Raw genomic sequence first — 19,114 nt, forward strand, 5'->3', positions numbered from 1 at the left:
GTTTGTTTGCTAAGAGTCTCCACCTGAGCATGGGAGAAAGGGATTGGCATGGAGGAAAGAAGAAAGAGAAAAAGAGAGAGAGGGCGCAGAGGAGGAAGTGAGAAGGAAGACCTAAGGGCACGGTGAATTGAGAGAGTCAAGAAAAACATCCTTCTCAAGGGCAGCGGTGTCAGCGTGTTTACGTGCTTTCCGCCAACATTTTTATGTGCTGTACCTGCACGCCGCTTCTGTGCTTTAGCGACGCGCCAGCTGAAGCCTTTCTTTACAAGGTTCTTTGTTACTCTGGGACAATGCACTTACCTGAAATGAAATGTATCAAATCATCTCTCCTCTGCTCAGCTTTGTGTGACTGACACACTTCTGCACTGACACTACAAACAGACACCTGACAAACGATCGCATCTGTCCGGGTCTAAGGGCACATTCACTCACCAGGGTGGTCCATCAAAAACACCCGGAGTGTGTGTACGAGCGCCTGTTGATGTTGAGTCAGTGTGTGTTTGTGCATAACTCTCAGCATAAACAGGGGAGGTTTTCATATGATGTGGCTAGTTGTTTTGCTGCGCTAAATCACCAGCTCTTGTCGGAAACGCTTCCAGTTTGATATTGGCTACAATGGAGCTAGGGGCACATTCACACCCCCTCACACGCTGCCTTTGATCACAGAGCCGATAACATACTTCAGTAGTTCTGTTGACGGCGAGGAGGAAATATGATAAATCACATTATTGTAAGTACAGGACTGTGTAAGCCTACGCTCCAATTGAAATTTGAAACAGAGATGGGGAGAGAAAGAGCGATAGAGTGGCATAAGAGAGAGGGAGTGAAAGGGCCAAGGCTGATGAATGGAAATGTACCTCTGCTTCTTCATGCTTCCGTTCCTCCCTTAAGACATGCTCCTTGCCATGGTTACTCTATCAATCACAGCATAAAGCAGTCAAATACCCAGCGCTTTACCTTTCTTCCCATGCCAAACCTTCCTCTCTTACATTCACATGCACACAGGGATACAAACACACACTCACTCTGGAGAGGAACAACTGAGCGATCTATCAGAGCACATTGTGTATCAGCAAATCACGGAACCATAGAGGAATGGAAAAATGTCAATTTCTTTTTTTTTTTTCTTCCCTCAAATTGCTGCAATACTGGCTGCAATTTTACACACGCTACTGTGCTGAAGACACAAAACTGCACGCACGCACATGAAAAATTTAATTCCTCCTCAGGGAAACAGACAGGGATCACTGGGGGCTTTGTCCGTCATTCTGCGGATCCAGAGAAACCGGAGGATAAAAGGAACTGTTAAGAGGCACATTTGTGAGCGTGTTTGTTGATAAGCTCTGTGTCGGCTCTCCCTGCTCCAAATGCTGCTGATGACTCTTTAATATATCATTCAGCACCAGAAGGAGATCTAAGGGGAGGCGACGGCCTGCGCGCCTCACTCGGCTGAGATGTGTTGTCCTGCGAGTAATGTCGGGCTGCTTTCTTGACGCCACGAAGGCCAAGATAGGGCAGCTCCCCGTTGATCACTCGTATGAAAAATAAAGAAAAGAAACCACACAAACTTCTGTTCCTCGCCCACACACACACACACACACACGGAGCCACGCAGCAGTTCGCCTCTATGCCCCAACGGCGTCCATGTATGATGTGGTGAAAAGCGCGACCAGGGCCCGTACCCACCACATCTGCAGGCTCACTGGAAAACAATAGGGGTGTGAAAATGAGCGACAGACATCTCGCCACACACACACCGCAGCCACCTATAAATGGCAAAAATATAGCACTGCGCACACAGATACTGACACACTTGCACTCCGTCTCCCCCTTTCTCTCGCTCCAAACACACACACACACACACACATTAGAGATGCCCATAAAACAGGGGGCACAGAAAGCCCAGCTCTAATTGTGAAACTCCCATTCAATGCGGAGCCTGCAAAACCTTTAAGTACTCCCTTTCTCATTTCTTTTGCGGCCGTTTATTTGCGCTGAAAATATCTGCACGTCACAGCGCCAGCCGACACAATGCACATGTGGTAGTCATCAATCATAATTATCATGGTTTAAAAAAGCCACAGCTGTTATTTGATTTTAAAAACAAGCCATAGCACAGTGCCTTCCAACGATACGTCAAGTTGTCAGCGGAGGCCTTGGCCTGCACAGCAGAAATGTCTCTCTCTCTTTCTTTCTCTCTCTCTCTCTCTCTCTCACCGGCTTCCCAATGAGCTTGTTGGAGAGCACAGCCGAGTTGAGCTGCATTCAACCTTTCCCCATGACTCACCAGTGTGTGTCTTTATTTTTAAACATTTTCTCTCTCCATTGCTGTGTGTTTATTCTGTCTGAGTGAGCCCGCTGTTATGGACTTCACACAACGTTTGTTTATGGCTTCTTTAATCAGGACCAGATAATGGAGAGCTGTCTCCATCTGTGGGCGCATCCCCAGAAGCTCGGGGTGTACGTCTGTACACTGTGTGTGTGACGCTATGCTTTAATGATCCCTCCTGAATGTTCCAATAAACATTTTTCCCAGTATAATACTGGTACACTGACGATGAGTAGGATTAAGGTGTGTATGTCTATTGTTTCTCGAGGCCCCCACGTCGCTCCCTGCGTCGTGACATGATGTCAACCAGTCTTGATTATGTCAACCGGTTTGCTGTTACTGCTTGCTGTGTCATCTCCACGGCAACCTTGATGTCACTTATATATATACCTCTGTCTTTAATCTAGCGCTAATGCATTACACTTGTTTGTTCATTTTAAAATTACAGTTTGGATCCTGAGCACAATACGCCAAAAAAAATATGACGATCATGAAGCATACAGGGAAGTGAGAAAGTACATCTCATGGAAATAGTTGGCTTTTTTTTTTTGTAACATACTTGGATAACCATAACATCTGTTCCTTTGGATACTATGCCCACACATAAAGGCAGATTTTCCAGTCGTTTAGCAAGAATGTAAATAGATGTAATATTGCAGAAATAACTTCTTGTATCCATTTTACATAATTGTCCACCAGGCCTTGACGTCTGCTTGCTGACATTTTTGACCGCTCTTCCATGCAAAATGCATTCGGTTGCAAGATGTTTGAGGGTTTGCTTGCATGCACTGTCCGTTTCAAATCCCCCAACAAGATTTTGATGAGATTCAAATCTACCCACCATTTATTCTATGTGAGCCAGTCCTTTGTGGATTTGCTTGTGTGTTTAGGATCATTGTCCCACTGAAAGGTCCAATTTCTGTTCAGCTTCAACTTTCAGACAGATGGCCTCACACTATCTTCAAACATTCTTTGATACGATACAGAATTAAATCAGTGACTGCAGTCTGCCCAGTGCCAGAGGCAGTGAAGCGACCCCAAACCATAACATTTCCACCACCACGTTTCACAGTTGGTATACGGGTTATTCACCGTAAAAGCCGTCTTTGGTCCGTGCCAAACATGCCTTCTGTTACTGAGGCTCGACAGCTACCTTTGATCCGTCTGCCCAGAGCACATTATTACAACAGACTTGTTTATATGTTTGCTGGCAAACTGGAGTTGTGCTTTTTTTAGAACTGTAAAGGGCACGCCTACCGTGAAAAGTCAAATTCGTCTAATCTCTTTTCGATAGAAGACACATAAAATACACTTTGGCCTTAACAGCTGAAAGAGTTACGAACTTGCAGAGCCTGTGCAGAACACTTGTAGATGATTTTCCATGCAGTGGAATGATTTATATTAAATCAGTGGAGATCTTTTTAAATCCCTTCCCAGACAACCTTTTTTTATCTCGAGATTTTAGGGAGCTTTTTTTTTTGTCTTGGCATGGTGACAGCTCATACTTCAATAGCAAAGAGCACACAAGATAATAGAAGCTGTAGTTCAAATAAGACAGGTTCAGCTTCATCTAATCATTGCCGATCAGACATTTTCCATACGAAAAGTAAGAAAAATCTGAAGTTGCTTAGATTAGTTCTGGCATTTTACATACTGGGGATGTAAAATGTTTAAAATGTTGGATGTACTATATCTACTCATTTATTTGTAACTGTGTGTATTTTGAATATAAATCTGATATATAACTGTATCCAATGATAAGAGCTTGTAATGAAGCTGTAATATTTAGTGTTTGGCTTGCACTGCAAGCGCAGAACGGTGTGGTTTATACTCACACAAAATAAATGTCCTTAAACATTTAGAGAAAACTTTATTGAATGTTTTGATACCTGTAACATCTACCCTGCTCCTTCTTAACATGTTATTTGCTACCATATAATATATTAGTGTGGATGTATTATTCTTTATGTTTTTTTTTTACTTATCCCTATCATAATTAACATGTTTTGCCACAAGCCAAAACACAAGCCAATGCCACAAGCCAAAACACGTACGTCTAAGAATACATTTGCTTTATGTATTACAAGTGTTTTGACCTTCATATCTTATGGGACATCATCACCAGCTGTTAATATGCATTAACACTCTTTGCAGCTTAAATGTGTATAATGTCCACTCCTGTGTTAATCAAATACAAGAGTAAAACACAAATGTAATGTAAAAGATCAAAAGTCCACTTAGGTACAGGATGTCAGTAAAGAATCAGCCATTTTTCATCTAAATCACCGATCGAAAGCATCCGCCCTACATGTGTCCTTGGGTAACAGTTTGAACCCCTCTCTCTGCACTCAGACCTCCCAAGAGGGGGGCAATTGTAACAGCAAATTGCCGTGCAAGGAAACTAACTTACCATTATTATGCTCTCATAACAAAATATTCAGTGTCAGCACATGCTGTAAAAGGGATACATAATTATCTGACCTACAAAATTTCTTGGCGAAAGGCAACGGCTTCATTTGCAAGCTCACCACATGGTGAGAACACACCTCCCCTCTCCAAGTGACAGTTGGAGACCACATCCCGTCGCCCGATGCTAAATGTTATCCTTGACATGGTACCAAACTCCTGGCATCCTGAATTTGTCTCGTCTGCTGATTATGACAGCCTACCCATTTTTCTTTTTTTTGAACCAGATTATTGCCATGCAGAGTTTTTTCCACATCTCCCTGAAGCTGGATATGGATCGTGCCTGAGGACAGATCAGTCCAGCCCCCCTGTCAGCTTGGCTGACTTGACAAACAAACAACCCGTGTGTCAAAACTCCCAACTGCGAAGGGCTTCTGAGAGCACAGTTTACACTTGCTAGCCCGGTGGTCTGGCTTTATGAGCAATGGTTACTGTCATACACACACACAGACACACATGCAGATGCAAGCCTCGCTCTTGAAGAGTCATGCAAGACCCCAAGGGCCGTGAAAGCAAAGCAGGGGTGACGCAACACCTCCTTGCTTTCATTGTGTTTATCAAAGAGATGACCTTACATGACTGAGGCCACAAGGTTATATATGTTTTCTACCAGAGACTGACACATAAGTTGTTCCTAAGTGTTACAAAAAGTTTCGTGTGCGTGTGTTGAACATGTGCGTGTGTGCGTGCATGCATGTGTCCCAGTATCCTGCACCTCTCCCCGTTTCACCGCATCGCAGCTGCGTCAACACTCACCCCCCAACACACCCTCTCACGTCAGAGTGTGTGTCAGAGAGGCAGTGAAATGGACTGTGTCTATGCTGGAGCGATGAACAAAAGAGGGAAGGAGGAGGTCTCCTGAGAAACCTGAGTAAGAAAAAGAGAAGACAAGAGACCGAGGGGGGAAGAAGAAGGAGAGAGAGGGGAGAGATATGAAGGGGTCAGATCTGAGAGAAAATTTAGTGAGACATCTGGAAAAGAGAAAGAGTCACTGGGACGAGGAGGAAATTACAGCTGCCCAACAATGATTCATTGGGGAAAATTCTCTACATCTCCCTCTCCTCCCTTTCGTCCTCCAACCTCTCTACCTAACCCTCTAACCTCTCTCTCCGCCGTACTCCCTATACTCTTGATGATAGATTGCCACGTGAAAAATGCATTCTAAACATTTGTAATTTTACGTGTACTGAGTACCTTCGAAGAGCATTAACAAGGTATACATTGATTTATACTTTAATACTGATGTTCTCCATTTTCTCTCTCAAGGGATCTGAGTATGAACAACATCAGTGAGATCCAGCCCAGAGCCTTCCACCGTCTGCACCTGTTATCGGAACTGTGAGTACAAAAATCATTCAGCTCACACTCAGCAAACGAACCTCCATTGTCACAACTCACACACGAAAAGAAACGGCAATTCCCCGAGAGGGTGATATGCACAGACCTCAGCGGTGGGGTTGATGTTTCTGGCCTGCCTCTGATCTCTCCTACCAAGAAACTGCCTGCAGCAATATGCTAGCAGATCCTGGGATGGCTGCACAAAAGAGGGAACCGAAGGCAACTCGATATTCACTCAGAGAGCGAATATATGGTCTTTAAAGTATTTACGGAGCAGGTTCTCTGCTCTACATCCAAGCCGCTTCTTTCTTGCCCTCCTTGACTTTGCTTCAGCTGGACAGCTCAGCAGGAGCAGCGCACACGTAGACACGAACCATTGCCAAAACAAACAGTGGCTATAGGAGAACTTCAGGACAGCCCCACTGGGAAAAATGCAATTTTTCTTATAAAATTAAGGAGTCCTGTCAACGAAAACATTTGAATGTTGGTGCCACAATACATCTCATGGCTGGTAAAAAAAAAAAAAAAAAGATAATTTTACCTGTCAAAATACAAATGAGCAAATATATGAAATATCTCTCTGGAAATAAAAACAGATACAGTTTGCTCAGCAATGAGGAAAGTACTGGTTTCATTCTACAAGTGCTGATGAAATAAGACACGGCATAGCACATTTGTAAAACATTTTGAAAACATTCTGACTCAACCTCACCGATATCCGATCTGACCACTCAGCAGAATTCGGCTAAGTCTCGGTTTGACAAAAGCCGCCCACAAATTTGCCCTCAGGGTTCGAATGCGCGTGTAAGTGTGCAGCGATTCACGGGGGCTTCTGCGTGCGTATGTCAGTCATCACATGATTATTTTACTTCTGGATCCTGAAATGCGTGTGTCTGCTCGGAGTGTTTTTGAACAGGCCGCTGTTTTCTTTGCTAATTCTCGCAGCTGCAGCCTGTGAGGCATGAGCTAATGATGATGAAAGCAAAAGGTTAGCTGGATAACGGCTCGGTTCACTCTGAGTCACAGTCCAACTGATTCTGAATAGCAGAACGAAGCCGAGCAATGAAATTTTGTGACACCTTAAAGTCTGAATATTGAATTCCAGTCTTTGATTTACCGTAGTTTATTGAACTGCTGATCTCAACCTTTGCTGTCATAAAAAAACAACAACTATAAAAGGTCAGATATTGCTGTTGGCCTAATAATGAGAACCATACAGTGCAGAGTGATGCTGAACATTGAGGCTGACATTTGCCTACACTGGGGAAATGGGAGGTGGGGGTCTTGGATGCAGCTCCACCTTCAGTGTTTGTCAGGAGACAGTCCTCCCAGTGTTTTACAGCCCCGTTGATCTTGCTTCGCCTGTATCGCTCTCAAGTTCAGACACTTTATGGAGACATTCTGTTGCTTTGTAACTCTTCCAAGGAGGATGTTCTTGCCTTAAAGCCAATTTTCGTAGCCTGCTGACCATTTCTGGAGCTATGCAGAGATGGGGATGGCGTTCCAAGGCTGGGAAAAGCACATTTTATCATCCATTTCTGTCTAGAAGGTTTAGCGAGATGGAGACTAGCAGGTTATGGCGAACAGATGATAATTACAACAACTTATAGCGCTTAGAAAAACAAACCTAGGCTCTAAACACAAACAGTGTTGGTTCGAGAGAGACAGCTTTTGATGTGGGTCTACAGCGCTGGTTGGTAGCACAGGGAGAGGCAGGAGACAGGCATGTTGTGACTGGTAGAGTGATAAATTGTTTGATGTTGGGCTCTACTTCACTGCCTTCTTCCCCCCCCCGTCTCCCTCCCTTCCAATTCATTTCTACAGCCCCCCATCTCCATATTTCTCCAGGCTATTGCAAGCTGCAGTCGCTACCTTTGATAGTTTTCTGACTTTTTCCCCCTTTTGGAGCACTCCGCGTTCTTATGAACCAAAACAAATCTGCTTGTAGCAAGGAGTCCAACTTTCATCTTGGTTTACACTACAGGGAGGAGAAGGAATAAAATCTTATGAGCTACAGAGTATCCCTGAGAAGCTCTTAAAATGTATCATTCTGCGCCTCATCTCGCACCTTTATGGTTTCAAGAGGTGATTAAAACACACAAACACTCGCAAAGCAGGTAGCAAATCTCGTCTGGCGGAACTTCGCTTTGATTCACCGCAGCATTGAGTTAAGTTGTAAGTGTAATTGTCCCTCCCTCCAGCCATTTCTTTAACTTTATTTCCAAATTGTATTCTATTGATCTAAGGTCCCTCTTATTAAGCTTTCATTTAACACTTTGATCAGTGAATTGCCTCTTAATTCCAACACGTAAACCTGCAAGCCACTGTCTGCCAGACGCAGCGCGAAGAGAGGCGACTGAGAGGCAGACAGCGCGTCTACGGATTAATGAGAGGGCAGCGGCGGCCACACTCTGGTACACGGTCCAAGACTGGTTACTCATCTACCTGGCATATCAAAGACATACCCTGTTTTCAGATGTTCCACTCTGATATCAAAGATGCGCTATCTATTTGTGGTCAAATTGCAGACTTGGAACTAGCACAGGATGGTATCAGGTGAAACTACCCCCTGAGAAGTTCTTCCCGAAAAGCACTTTAGAAGGCGACAGTGCTTCCAGCCTATCATCATTATCAAAGTCCGTGCTGCTTGTATCTCCAGAGATCACATTTCACTCTACCTTGTGCCTTTGATTCATAATCAGCCGTTTGGGTTGAGTCTCTCATACTCATCTTATCATTATCTGTAGCCGTCAATCACCACCAAATTATAGAGCGGAAATGAGACCTTTCTAAGTGGCCTGACAGGCAGAACAATCTGACTCCTTATCATGGCTGGCTTGGCCTCTTTTGAGGTACAGAACCGACATCTTAAGCGAATGAGAATATGGTGCTAGCTCCTGCTATCAGCTAAAAAGTGAAATTCCGATACTCTAAATCCGACCCTGTCTTTGGTAATTTCCCCCAGCTCTGGAATATCCATCCACCCAAGCTTCTCCAGCGCTCTTTGACTATCACACAAATGAAATCCAAATGTAAGAGGAGAGAAGTGGTGAGTGGAAGCCAGTGCTGCCCTGCTTGTCTTCGTCCTGGTGATAAGATTGTCTGCTGATAGGCCAGGAGTATGACGTAGGTGAGGGTTAAGAGGTTAGAATATTGGCTGTCTTGATGCTCCAGGTGCACCACACAGCTGGGACTATCTAGGTCAATTAAGACTTTTCTTTCTAGCGCTGCCAAAATTGTTTTTGTGTGCATGTCTATTTCACTCCCCCAAACACGTAGCCACACACACAAAAACTCCACATGTCTATATTTTACTCCTTCATTTCCAGAGGTTAATGGCAGGTTAAGTGGTCGGCCCACAGATCCAACCAGAGTGTCAATCACTTAGCCCACCACATTTCTATTGACGGGCCGAGGGTGTAAAAGGTCATACATGCACATGTACTTGCTGAAAACACCCCCGCACAAATCGCTTTCTCTCCGATAAGACCTGTTTATCCACTCCTTCTCCTTTCATCACTGACGCCTATCAGGCACCCCGGCCCTGCTGCCACTATGGCTATCACTACCTGAGATAGTATCCCAAAAATATGATGCTGTCTTTGTTCTCTAGGTCTTTAATCTGTCGTTTTGTTTATTACTTTGCAGCAACAGAACATAGTGATACATAGGATAATCAGCAGTTGGTATGCTTCAGTGAAACCCTCACTGATCAGCACCGATAACAGGGTGGTCTCACCTTTGTTACCAGCGGCACCCCTTCCATTTCTCATCTCCATACGTTGGAACCACACGGGCCTCTGTTGTTTTACCTATAAATCATTTCAATAGAGCGGAATTATGTCGAGGTGGAATTTTTATCTGTGCAGCACGGGGGCCAAGAACAATTCTGACAATCCCCAAATCAAATTAAAAGAAAAAACTGTTGGAGCCACGGCTTGACAAGAGCAAGGCGCCTTTCATTAGAATGAGATTGATGTGGAACGAATAGGAGACTAAGTGTGGAACATGCACTCATACGTACAATCATTTACACACAAACACACACACTGATATCATGGAAACAGTTGGTCAATGGCAACTGCCGGGGTTCTGTTGATGTCTATCAAGAACTTTTTTCCCCTTTTCAATATCCATCTTCACTTTCAGCATAATTATCCATCTGACAAATGAAGACTACAAAAAAAAAAACAAAAAAAAAAAAAATACAAGATTCCCCTCTAATGGTGCTTTGGCTCCATTGGTGCGGCTAATAGAGAAAGGCTGGGCTGGCAGTAGGACATGCACATCATACCAATGCCTTAACTACAATGTTTATTTTCTAAAACTCTGAATTACTGGCGCTGCTAATCCCCTCATAAAAAAGACATTTATTTTTCTTTGGTGCTACCTATATCTTTTTTTCCACAGCGTCTGTAACTAATCATAGCGCCTGAAAAGAAATCAAAAGAAGGCACTTAGGGGTGTTTGCAGAAATTGACTTAGATGTATTGTGCTGGTGTCACTACCTCAGCAAAGCCTACTGAAACAGTTACATCTGGAAAAGTAGCTATTGAAACGGTCCCAAGTGAGCAGCTTGTGCAATAGCGGAAACCGGAGCAGTATTGAAGTATCAGACCCATTGTCGCGGAGGGAAAGAGCAAGTGGGCACAAGCTTCTACGTGAGTGAAAATCAGATCGAAGGGCAAGCCTCGTATACCTTGAAGCAGGAAATGATTTGCAGGGTCAGCTTCAGTCACTACAGAACAGCTGTCCGTCACATGTCTTTCATTTTGTGAAATCGATATTGAGTGTGTGTGTTTGAATGAGTTTTGACTGTGGTTTGAGAGACACGACTAAATGGCCCCGCAATAGCTTGGATAACGATCAGTCCGTTTAAAGTCTAGTATGCTGATGTGGGCGGTCTTCTGTGTGTGTGTGTGTGTGTGTGTTTGTGTTGATAAATACGAGCTCCATAAGATTTCTAAATGGAATTGAGTGTGAGATTTGGCAGGCGTTCGGCAGGGTAGTGTGGTTTGCCGCTGCACAGTAATATGACTGAGACATGATGAGTATCGGATGTCAGAGGGAGTTTGCAGGGAGCACTCATCCATTACCATCTGGATGATCGTAGCTTGGAAAGGCTGACGGCGCTCTATATTAATATTTCAGTATGCTGGCACTGGTAGCACAACTTTGCCAGAGGCAGACTGATTAGCATAAAGCCAAAATGTCAGGAGAATGTCACCTAGAGAGCAACAGTGTGAGGTGGAGGAGGGTGCCAATGACTAACTTTTAACTTGTGTGTGTGTGTTTAATAAAAGTGGGTGGTCTTGAGCAGTGAAGAGCAAATCTGTGTTTAAATTGTGCTTCCAGCTTGTGACCTTGAGAGTTAGGCTGTTGGACAGAATGTTATTTATTTGGACATCTTATACACACTCACAAATGACCATTAGGTGCTGTGTTTGATAAACAAACTGATTGGATTGCCTGTGTGAATGTGTGTGGTTTCTCTCCATTGCTGTCCTCAAGGCCCCTCAGAATGGGTCCAATTTACCTCAAGGACATGGAAATTAGCGCACGCATTCACGCTGCACACATGTGTTTGTGTGCACGTATATAGTATACACCTTACCGTATGCATATAAACACACTCACATGTGCACATATGCTAACGCGCTGCACTTGCTGACCCAATCTCAGTCTCATTCAATTCAGTCTTTACTCACTCATCAGGGCTCCCAGGACTGGTTAAGGTTTCAGGGTGTGCTTTGGGCCAATAGCAACCACACTGAAGGGAATAGAATATTGTTATTTGCATACTGCCCCAAAAGTAACCCCAAAGCAGTGACTCCAGGATGAAGTCATACCTCAGCTTAATCCAAAAACTTTGAATAAAGTAAAAGGCAATGCTTATCCTACGAGACTTGTACATTTTTTATGTGTGTGACCATATTTAATTTTTTTTTTTTTAAATATATTTTCTTGCTTTTACATTCTGCTCTGCCCTTTTTTGAAGTCTTTGTGTCTCTTTCAGGCGTATCTCGGGGAATCAGCTGAGGTATATCTCAGGCCACGCTCTCCAAGGTCTCCACAACCTCAAAGTTCTGTGAGTAACCTCCTCTTCCCTCTCACCTGTCCCACTCTGATGGTTTAGTCCTCACCCCAGCTCCACAATCGTGGGGTGTTCCACTCCAACCTTTCGGCAGGGGAAGGAGTTGTTCTCTTGTCTTGAATAAAACACACACGCTATGCATCATTAACTGCAGTTAAAATTTATGGGGCTGGGGGAGACGTGCCCTGCTTGCAGCTCCCTCATTCCTAAACATGCCCCGTTTCGGTTGCAAGACTCACACACATATGCACACACTCACAGGTGTAATATGCCGGGACCTCCCAGCCACACCACCCACCGAGATTACAGCAAGTGACAAAAAGTCACTTAAGAACTGCATGCAAAGCTGTTCTCTTAACACCCCATTCCTCGAACGGTGTTCATGGCCTTATGATCCACGGCCACCAACTGTCAGAGCTGCCGCGAAGTATTACCTTACAAAAAAAGTGCAAAGCAACCGTAAAAAAATCTATGGTACCTTCTGATTGTGAGCGCGGCATCATATTTCAAGTGGGAGCAAGACGAGGGTTTTAAGGAGTTTTTTTGTGACCACTGGCAACTGACTCAAATCTTTTTGGACTCTGGCTGAGAAACACTTGGGTAGCAATGCCACAGAACATAAACTCAGCTAACAAACTGTGGTTTATAATTTGAGGGAATCTGGGGAATTACCAAGAACACAAGCTGATCTTCACCTCGTGTTGTGAAACTCACAGAGAGCCCTGGGATATTGTGTCATTACTGCAGAAGGACGCACAAATCCACAAGTAATGCACGTCTGAATGTATTCATACCTCACACTATTGCGCCACAGCAAACTCTCTTTGACCTCAGAGCAGCTGAGCTGTTGGTTATCACTGAGAGCCAGGTCCTGTCAATCAGAAAATATACCGCTGATCTCGTGTAGGCTAACCGTAAGGTCCCTGCTGAGTCTCATACACACAGTCACACATGAGCACATAGAAGGTTATGAACCCAGAGTGTAGCACAGCGAAGCTCCCCAGCGGGAATTTCTTTAAAACAGGAAAAGACTCAGTTCAGTGTATTTATCATGGCATCTCCACCACAGTGGAAACTTCCCTCTGTTCCTTTCAAAACAGAGAAGCACGTTTTTGCATTAAAACAATCAATCATACGGAGGTCCATTATGAAATGCACTGCACTATGGAAGCATTTGATACGCTGAGCTACGTAAATAAACATAGGAAATAAAGTTTCCATCTTGAAACTTGGCAATAGAGTTATAGAGCATTTTATACTTGCAAAGAAGAGACCAAAGCTTATTACATGATATAGGTATTACTGTAAGAGCAGATATTTAACCGCTGTTGTGACACGAGGCCTTATGTTCACAGACTCACAATGTGATAATAAAGGCATCATGGCGCTGCTGAGCGACACACTGGGAACTAAGTGCCCAGTGAGTTGATTTCAGTCAACTGGTCTCGATAAAATCTTTAAAGAAAGAGAGGAAGATAGAGAGATGCAAGGGAGTGCGAAGAAAGAGAGGACTATTGTTTGTTCCGCACTTCCTCTTTTGCTCCATTCTTCTGAAAATGACATCAGCAGCCCACCCAAGGAGGTTCTCTTTCTCTTTTCCTCTGCCCTTCGTTCTCTGCTTCTCTTCAAGCTTTCACTGGCCCTTTCCTTCCTTGTGTCAGATTTCCCTCACTGTGGAATTATTTGTTCTGCCTGATGTGCACTCACACACACCGCATGCACTAAATCAACTATAGGCCTGATACCTATAATCGACCGGTTCTATGTGTGTCTTTTAGGATGCTGCAAAACAACCAGCTCGAGAGACTTCCTGATGATGCTCCATGGGACCTACCCAACCTCCTGTCCTTGTGAGTCCTTTACACACATGCTGTACACACACTAATCATGCTACTCTACCTCATCCAGCGGGGAATGAAACATCCTCTGGCCACCCACACATCTCGGCTCTGACCGCAATGCAGGTATAGCGTACCACTGACAAATTACAGACCAGACCCCAACTCTGGCTGCAATAGCTCTGCATTCAGCGCTGCACTGCCTGATGGTAAGAGTCACAGCCTGATTGTGTCAGTGAAGTTCATGGTAGCATCTGGAAGCCATGAGGGAAACAGCAGACACTGCAGGCCAGGGAGAGCATCTCCAATGAGCTGTGAAACAACCCCATTTTCCATCAATTCCCCCTCTCTTCCTCCTCCATTCCTACTCCTCCACTCTTCTCCCACCACCCACACTGATATCCCTCTGGCTAATGAGAGTGTTTGGTGGCTTAATTGTCTAATCTGTGGGGTCAGTGTATGTATGTATGTGTGTGTGCGTCAGTGTGCATGCTCGTGCGGGTGCATGTGGACCACCTCATCTTTAAGTCCTCGCCCCTTCACTTCTCTCCCAACCTTCTACCACACATGTACTCCACATCTCCGCTTTCTGAATTAATAATTCTTTGTAAATATCCATAAAGCCGTTTCCTTCGTTGACACAGACACACACGCTCTCCAATTGCTGGAGTTGCTGCGTAGCAGGGCCGCGCACATGTAGCTCCTCTACCACCTACAGCGTTGGTCTGGTATAAAGCAGGCCCTGCTCTCACACATCTGTACACATGTAATGTACGGGCAGGCGCTCGGGCTCAGGCTGTCCTCATGTCTGAATTAACAACTTGCTGTCATGATGACGGCTGCCTTCAGTCTGTGTGTGTGATCAGCGAGCACATATGTGTGGTCCGCGCAAACTTTTTTCCAGATAGAGATCCTCTCGAGTAATGAAAAACACGCGCACATATCCACACAGAGCTGGTGCATAGGAACGCACCTTGTCATTATAGTAATGATAAGCTCGGTGGAGAGAGATTACTGGCAAGGCTTTGGAGAGTGAAGCTTGTCGGCGCCTCTCACTGACATAAAACACACCAGGTAAAAAGAAGGAGACACAGCAACTGAGTCAGCACATGGATTTTAAATTGGCATAAATGAATAAAGGAAGCGTTTATCCTAAATAAGTCATAAATAAATCCCAGACAACAATCATTTTTTGTCAGCGGAGAAACTGATTAAAGAAATTAGTTTCACCATTTGGAAGAGTATGATTACAACACACAGTGCGAGTGCTGTTTTTGAGTTTGGTGCCATCCTAAACAGACAACAGTGTTATGGGTACCCAACCCACAGGTAAGGATGAATAATCACCTCGGATGAGTTTCACAAACAGCTTTAAATCCGCGTAAACCTGTTTTTAAGAGATTTAACTCATTGGCAGTGAAACGTGGTACTCCAAGTTCCCCGTTATTTCAGATTTCTGCCATCTGGAGAATTGAACCAGCAGAGGCAGGCCCCAAGATCTCCTGGATCATTTAAGAGTCTTCCACTTTCTGTCTACTTCTCACTCCAGTAATCGTACGTCGGACTTTGATGTGACGGACAGGAAATAGTCTGCTTTATTGGCTTCTGTGGAACATTCCTAGTCCTGTCTGGACCTTCTAGAGATCTGGCAGGTCCACCCAAAGGAGCAATTATTATTCTGCCCTGGAGAAGAACCCAGAAAGCTGAAGGGCCTTCCGTAGCTTTCATCCTGTGATTCGGGTCAGGGACAAACAATGTCCACAGTTGGAAAACAGGATGCCCAAGGACGATGTTTAGCACTGTAAAAAGAGAATGCTTAGGACGGATAAAAAAATTCTTGAAGCCGTGCATGTGTGTGCGCATACACGCATTCACAAGTATTTACGTACATGTGCGCTGGAGGGTGTCTCTCTGTGTGCGAGCATCTGCCAGTGTATACAGTTGTTTTTCCTGATGGAAATTTTCCCTGAGGAGAGAAGTCCAGAGTTCAAGTTCAGATTTTACTTTGATGATGCTCTTTGTTTGGTGAAGCCTCTGAGGGGTGAGGAGGGTGAGGAGGGTGAGGAGGAGCCGTAGCGCTAGAATCAAAGCACCTCAGCGGAAGATTGATACGGGAGGATGTTTGAAAGACGAACAAGAGTTAAGGACTGAGATGCAAAGGTCCTCGCAGCGGCTGGGAGTGCATCAGTGAAGATGTAAGAAACAAAATGTGAGTGTGAGAGGGGCCAGAGGGAGGAAAAGGAGATTAATGAATGAGTGTGAAGGGCCAAAGAAAGAAGAATAGCAGGAGGAAGTGGTCTCAGCTTGTCAGCTTTGCCCTGAGGGGATCATTCATCACTATCGACAGTGTGTGTGCATGTGTGTATTTACGTGGGGTGTGTGTCCACACTCATCGCCTGTGGGTTTTGGGAACTGGGGGAAAGAGGGGACAAAGGTTTGTTAGGTTTTGTATGGTTGAAGAGCTGAAAGTACATGTGTGAGAGCGCAGATGCGTCTGTCCACTGTCATAACTTCATTAGGTAAAGAAGTTGTGTTTGTGTCTGAATGCAGAAAAGTTTCAGGGGCTCCAAAGGAAAGAATGAAGGGGGGAGGGGGGGCAGCTGAAGATGCACCTTTGCCTCTTCCTCCTAGTTCAGTTTTTTCCTGACTGAAGAAGGAAAGCTTTACAACATAAATGAAGAAGACCAATAAAGCAGACTTGCCTCAGTCGTTCCTGCATGTTTGTGTCGGTAATTTTCTCATCCTACATTTTATACATGTCTGTGCTGGTGAAGCTTGACATGGCTTATTTAGCATGGGAATAAATCATAATGAGGAGCTTCTAAGAAGCAGCAGCAAAGATGAAAGAAGGAGTATAAAGCACTTGTAATTCTCATAATAACCTTCCTGTAAGCCCAAGTGTTTCAGCGTCATGACACTCAACCACTAATGCACACATAAGCACAGACACACAGGCACAGGAGCAATCAAACCGTACTCGGTGATTATCTCGCTAAGCTCAGTTCCTCTCACCCTGCAGGCGTCTCGATGCTAACCTGCTGTCTGAGATTCCGGCTGAGGCCTTCAGAGGCGTACGCTCTCTAAGACACCTGTGGTTGGACGACAACTCGCTAACGGAGATCCCAGTGATGGCCCTGGACTCTCTGCCCTCCTTGCAGGCCATGACGCTGGCCCTCAACCAGATCACACACATCCCAGACTACGCATTTACCAACCTCTCGGCCCTTGTTGTACTGTAAGTGGCATCTTGGTGTGTTTGCAGAACTTCTTAATTCATCAGAGACCTGATACGTTCCGTTGATGTAAAACAAAGCGGTTGCAGTAATTTCAGATGTGTGGCCTTTTTTTCAGGCATCTCCACAACAATCACATCCAGAGCATGGGCTCGAGATGTTTCGAGGGTTTACACAGTCTGGAGACACTGTGAGTATCTCTCACACACATACGCACACACGCCATTGGAAATTATACATCGGACATTCTTCGCAACCTTTCACATACTCACGTGCACGCACCCTGAAGTGATTTCATATCATCAGCCTAAATGAATACCTCCTTGTTTCCCCAAACAACGATGCAGGCTTTGTGATGACAAAGTATCAGCAAGTATCAACATTCATTTGGTATGGTAGTGTTTACAGCAATCACATTGCCTTAGAATAACCCTGAGATACATGAAGAACTCCCTGAAATATAAAAAAATAAAGAGGTAACACAAGTAAGACTTACTCACACTGTGTGTCTGACCACAGCCTTGTTTTCTATGTGTGTGTAAGGTAGTGTTTCTTGGAACACTTTAAATTCGTGTTTTTATAAATCATAAGTAACACGTTTGCCAAAGAATAATGAAGTGTTGCACTAAATTGTAAAGTCATAATGATTAATGTCTTGGTAATTTCAGCAGGTGCTTGAACGTTTCTCAAAACCACAACCAACAAATGAACGTCAGGAATGTGAAGATGAAAAGATTCTCTTTGATTACTTTGAAGTATCGTCAATACAATCCTCTGTGTATTGTATAAGTAATTGCTAAGCAGTGCTAGGGTCAAGCATAGCACAATGCAGCTATGGGAACGCTTTTTTGGGAGTACGTGCCGTAGCTTCAATAACCAGACCCTAACCACACACCGATATAGAAACCGCAGAAAATTGACACAGTCTAATAAAAGAGGTGGAGAAAGAGAGCAAGAGAAATGGAGACAGTTGCAACTGTGTCTCCTGAAAGATTCATGGTGGTCTGATGAAAACACGGTCTCTGGCATGCCGCTTAACAACCTGTTGAAGTGTAAAAAATTATGCGTTTCTTTTTATGAGCATGTGTGTGGGCACATGCGAGCGTGTGCAGAAGCAAGTACTTCAGCCTGTTCAATCGCATACGTATGGCCAGCTTTACACTCGACTTAAAAGCCATTATGCATGCAAGGAAATGTGAGGAAACTGGGTGTAAGTCAGGGGAGACATGGTTAAGGGGATGAAGGGAAACTAGAGAATGTGAAAAAGAGAGATGGCGCTCTCTGGACCAGAATAGTGTGTGTTAAAGTGTTGGGGCCGTCAGTGGTGGAGAGAGACGGATAATTCAGCGGGATAAGATGGCAGGTGTCATTGACGTGGGGATTGTGCTGGTATGAGGGGTTAATCTCTCACAGCGGCCTTGCTTATGAGAAATACGAGAGACCATCTGCATCACCATCACCCTCCCCAACCCCTAGTGTGTATTATAAAATCATTACTACGAGGAGCCGTCCAGGGGCCTGCTGGAAAACGCTATAGCATATGCAAACAAGGCAGAACGGAACACAGACAGCCAAACATTTCACAACAGCCGCTGAAAAGCATGCATATGTATCTCAAAGTGCTTCATCAAAATCATTTGGGTATTCGAATAGGAATTTCAGTTACCCTCTGATCTGGATGGTCGAGAAATTTCAAAGACAGCACATACGTGCACACGGTGCAATCAGGAGAAGTGTATATATACTTGCAGAAAGATGCACTCAAAACTTTTCCCATGCACACACCCTTGGGAAAAATACATACTTCTATACAGTC

General features: G+C 44.4%; 1 protein-coding gene across 2 annotated transcripts in view; it reads left to right on the forward strand.

The window, feature by feature from the left end:
• The window catches only part of lgr6 (leucine-rich repeat containing G protein-coupled receptor 6), a 36,289-nt gene that overhangs the window by 8,876 nt on the left and 8,299 nt on the right, over positions 1-19,114 (forward strand). For both annotated transcript variants that reach the window (XM_084552820.1, XM_084552821.1), the window contains exons 2-6: positions 6,062-6,133; positions 12,150-12,221; positions 14,006-14,077; positions 17,085-17,300; positions 17,417-17,488. In XM_084552820.1, coding sequence (XP_084408946.1) covers positions 6,062-6,133; positions 12,150-12,221; positions 14,006-14,077; positions 17,085-17,300; positions 17,417-17,488 — 504 coding nt within the window. The remainder of the gene's footprint in view (positions 1-6,061; positions 6,134-12,149; positions 12,222-14,005; positions 14,078-17,084; positions 17,301-17,416; positions 17,489-19,114) is intronic.

The sequence above is a fragment of the Chelon labrosus genome (genome assembly GCF_963514085.1).
Source record: "Chelon labrosus genome assembly, chromosome: 10".
Taxonomy (NCBI): Eukaryota; Metazoa; Chordata; class Actinopteri; order Mugiliformes; family Mugilidae; genus Chelon; species Chelon labrosus.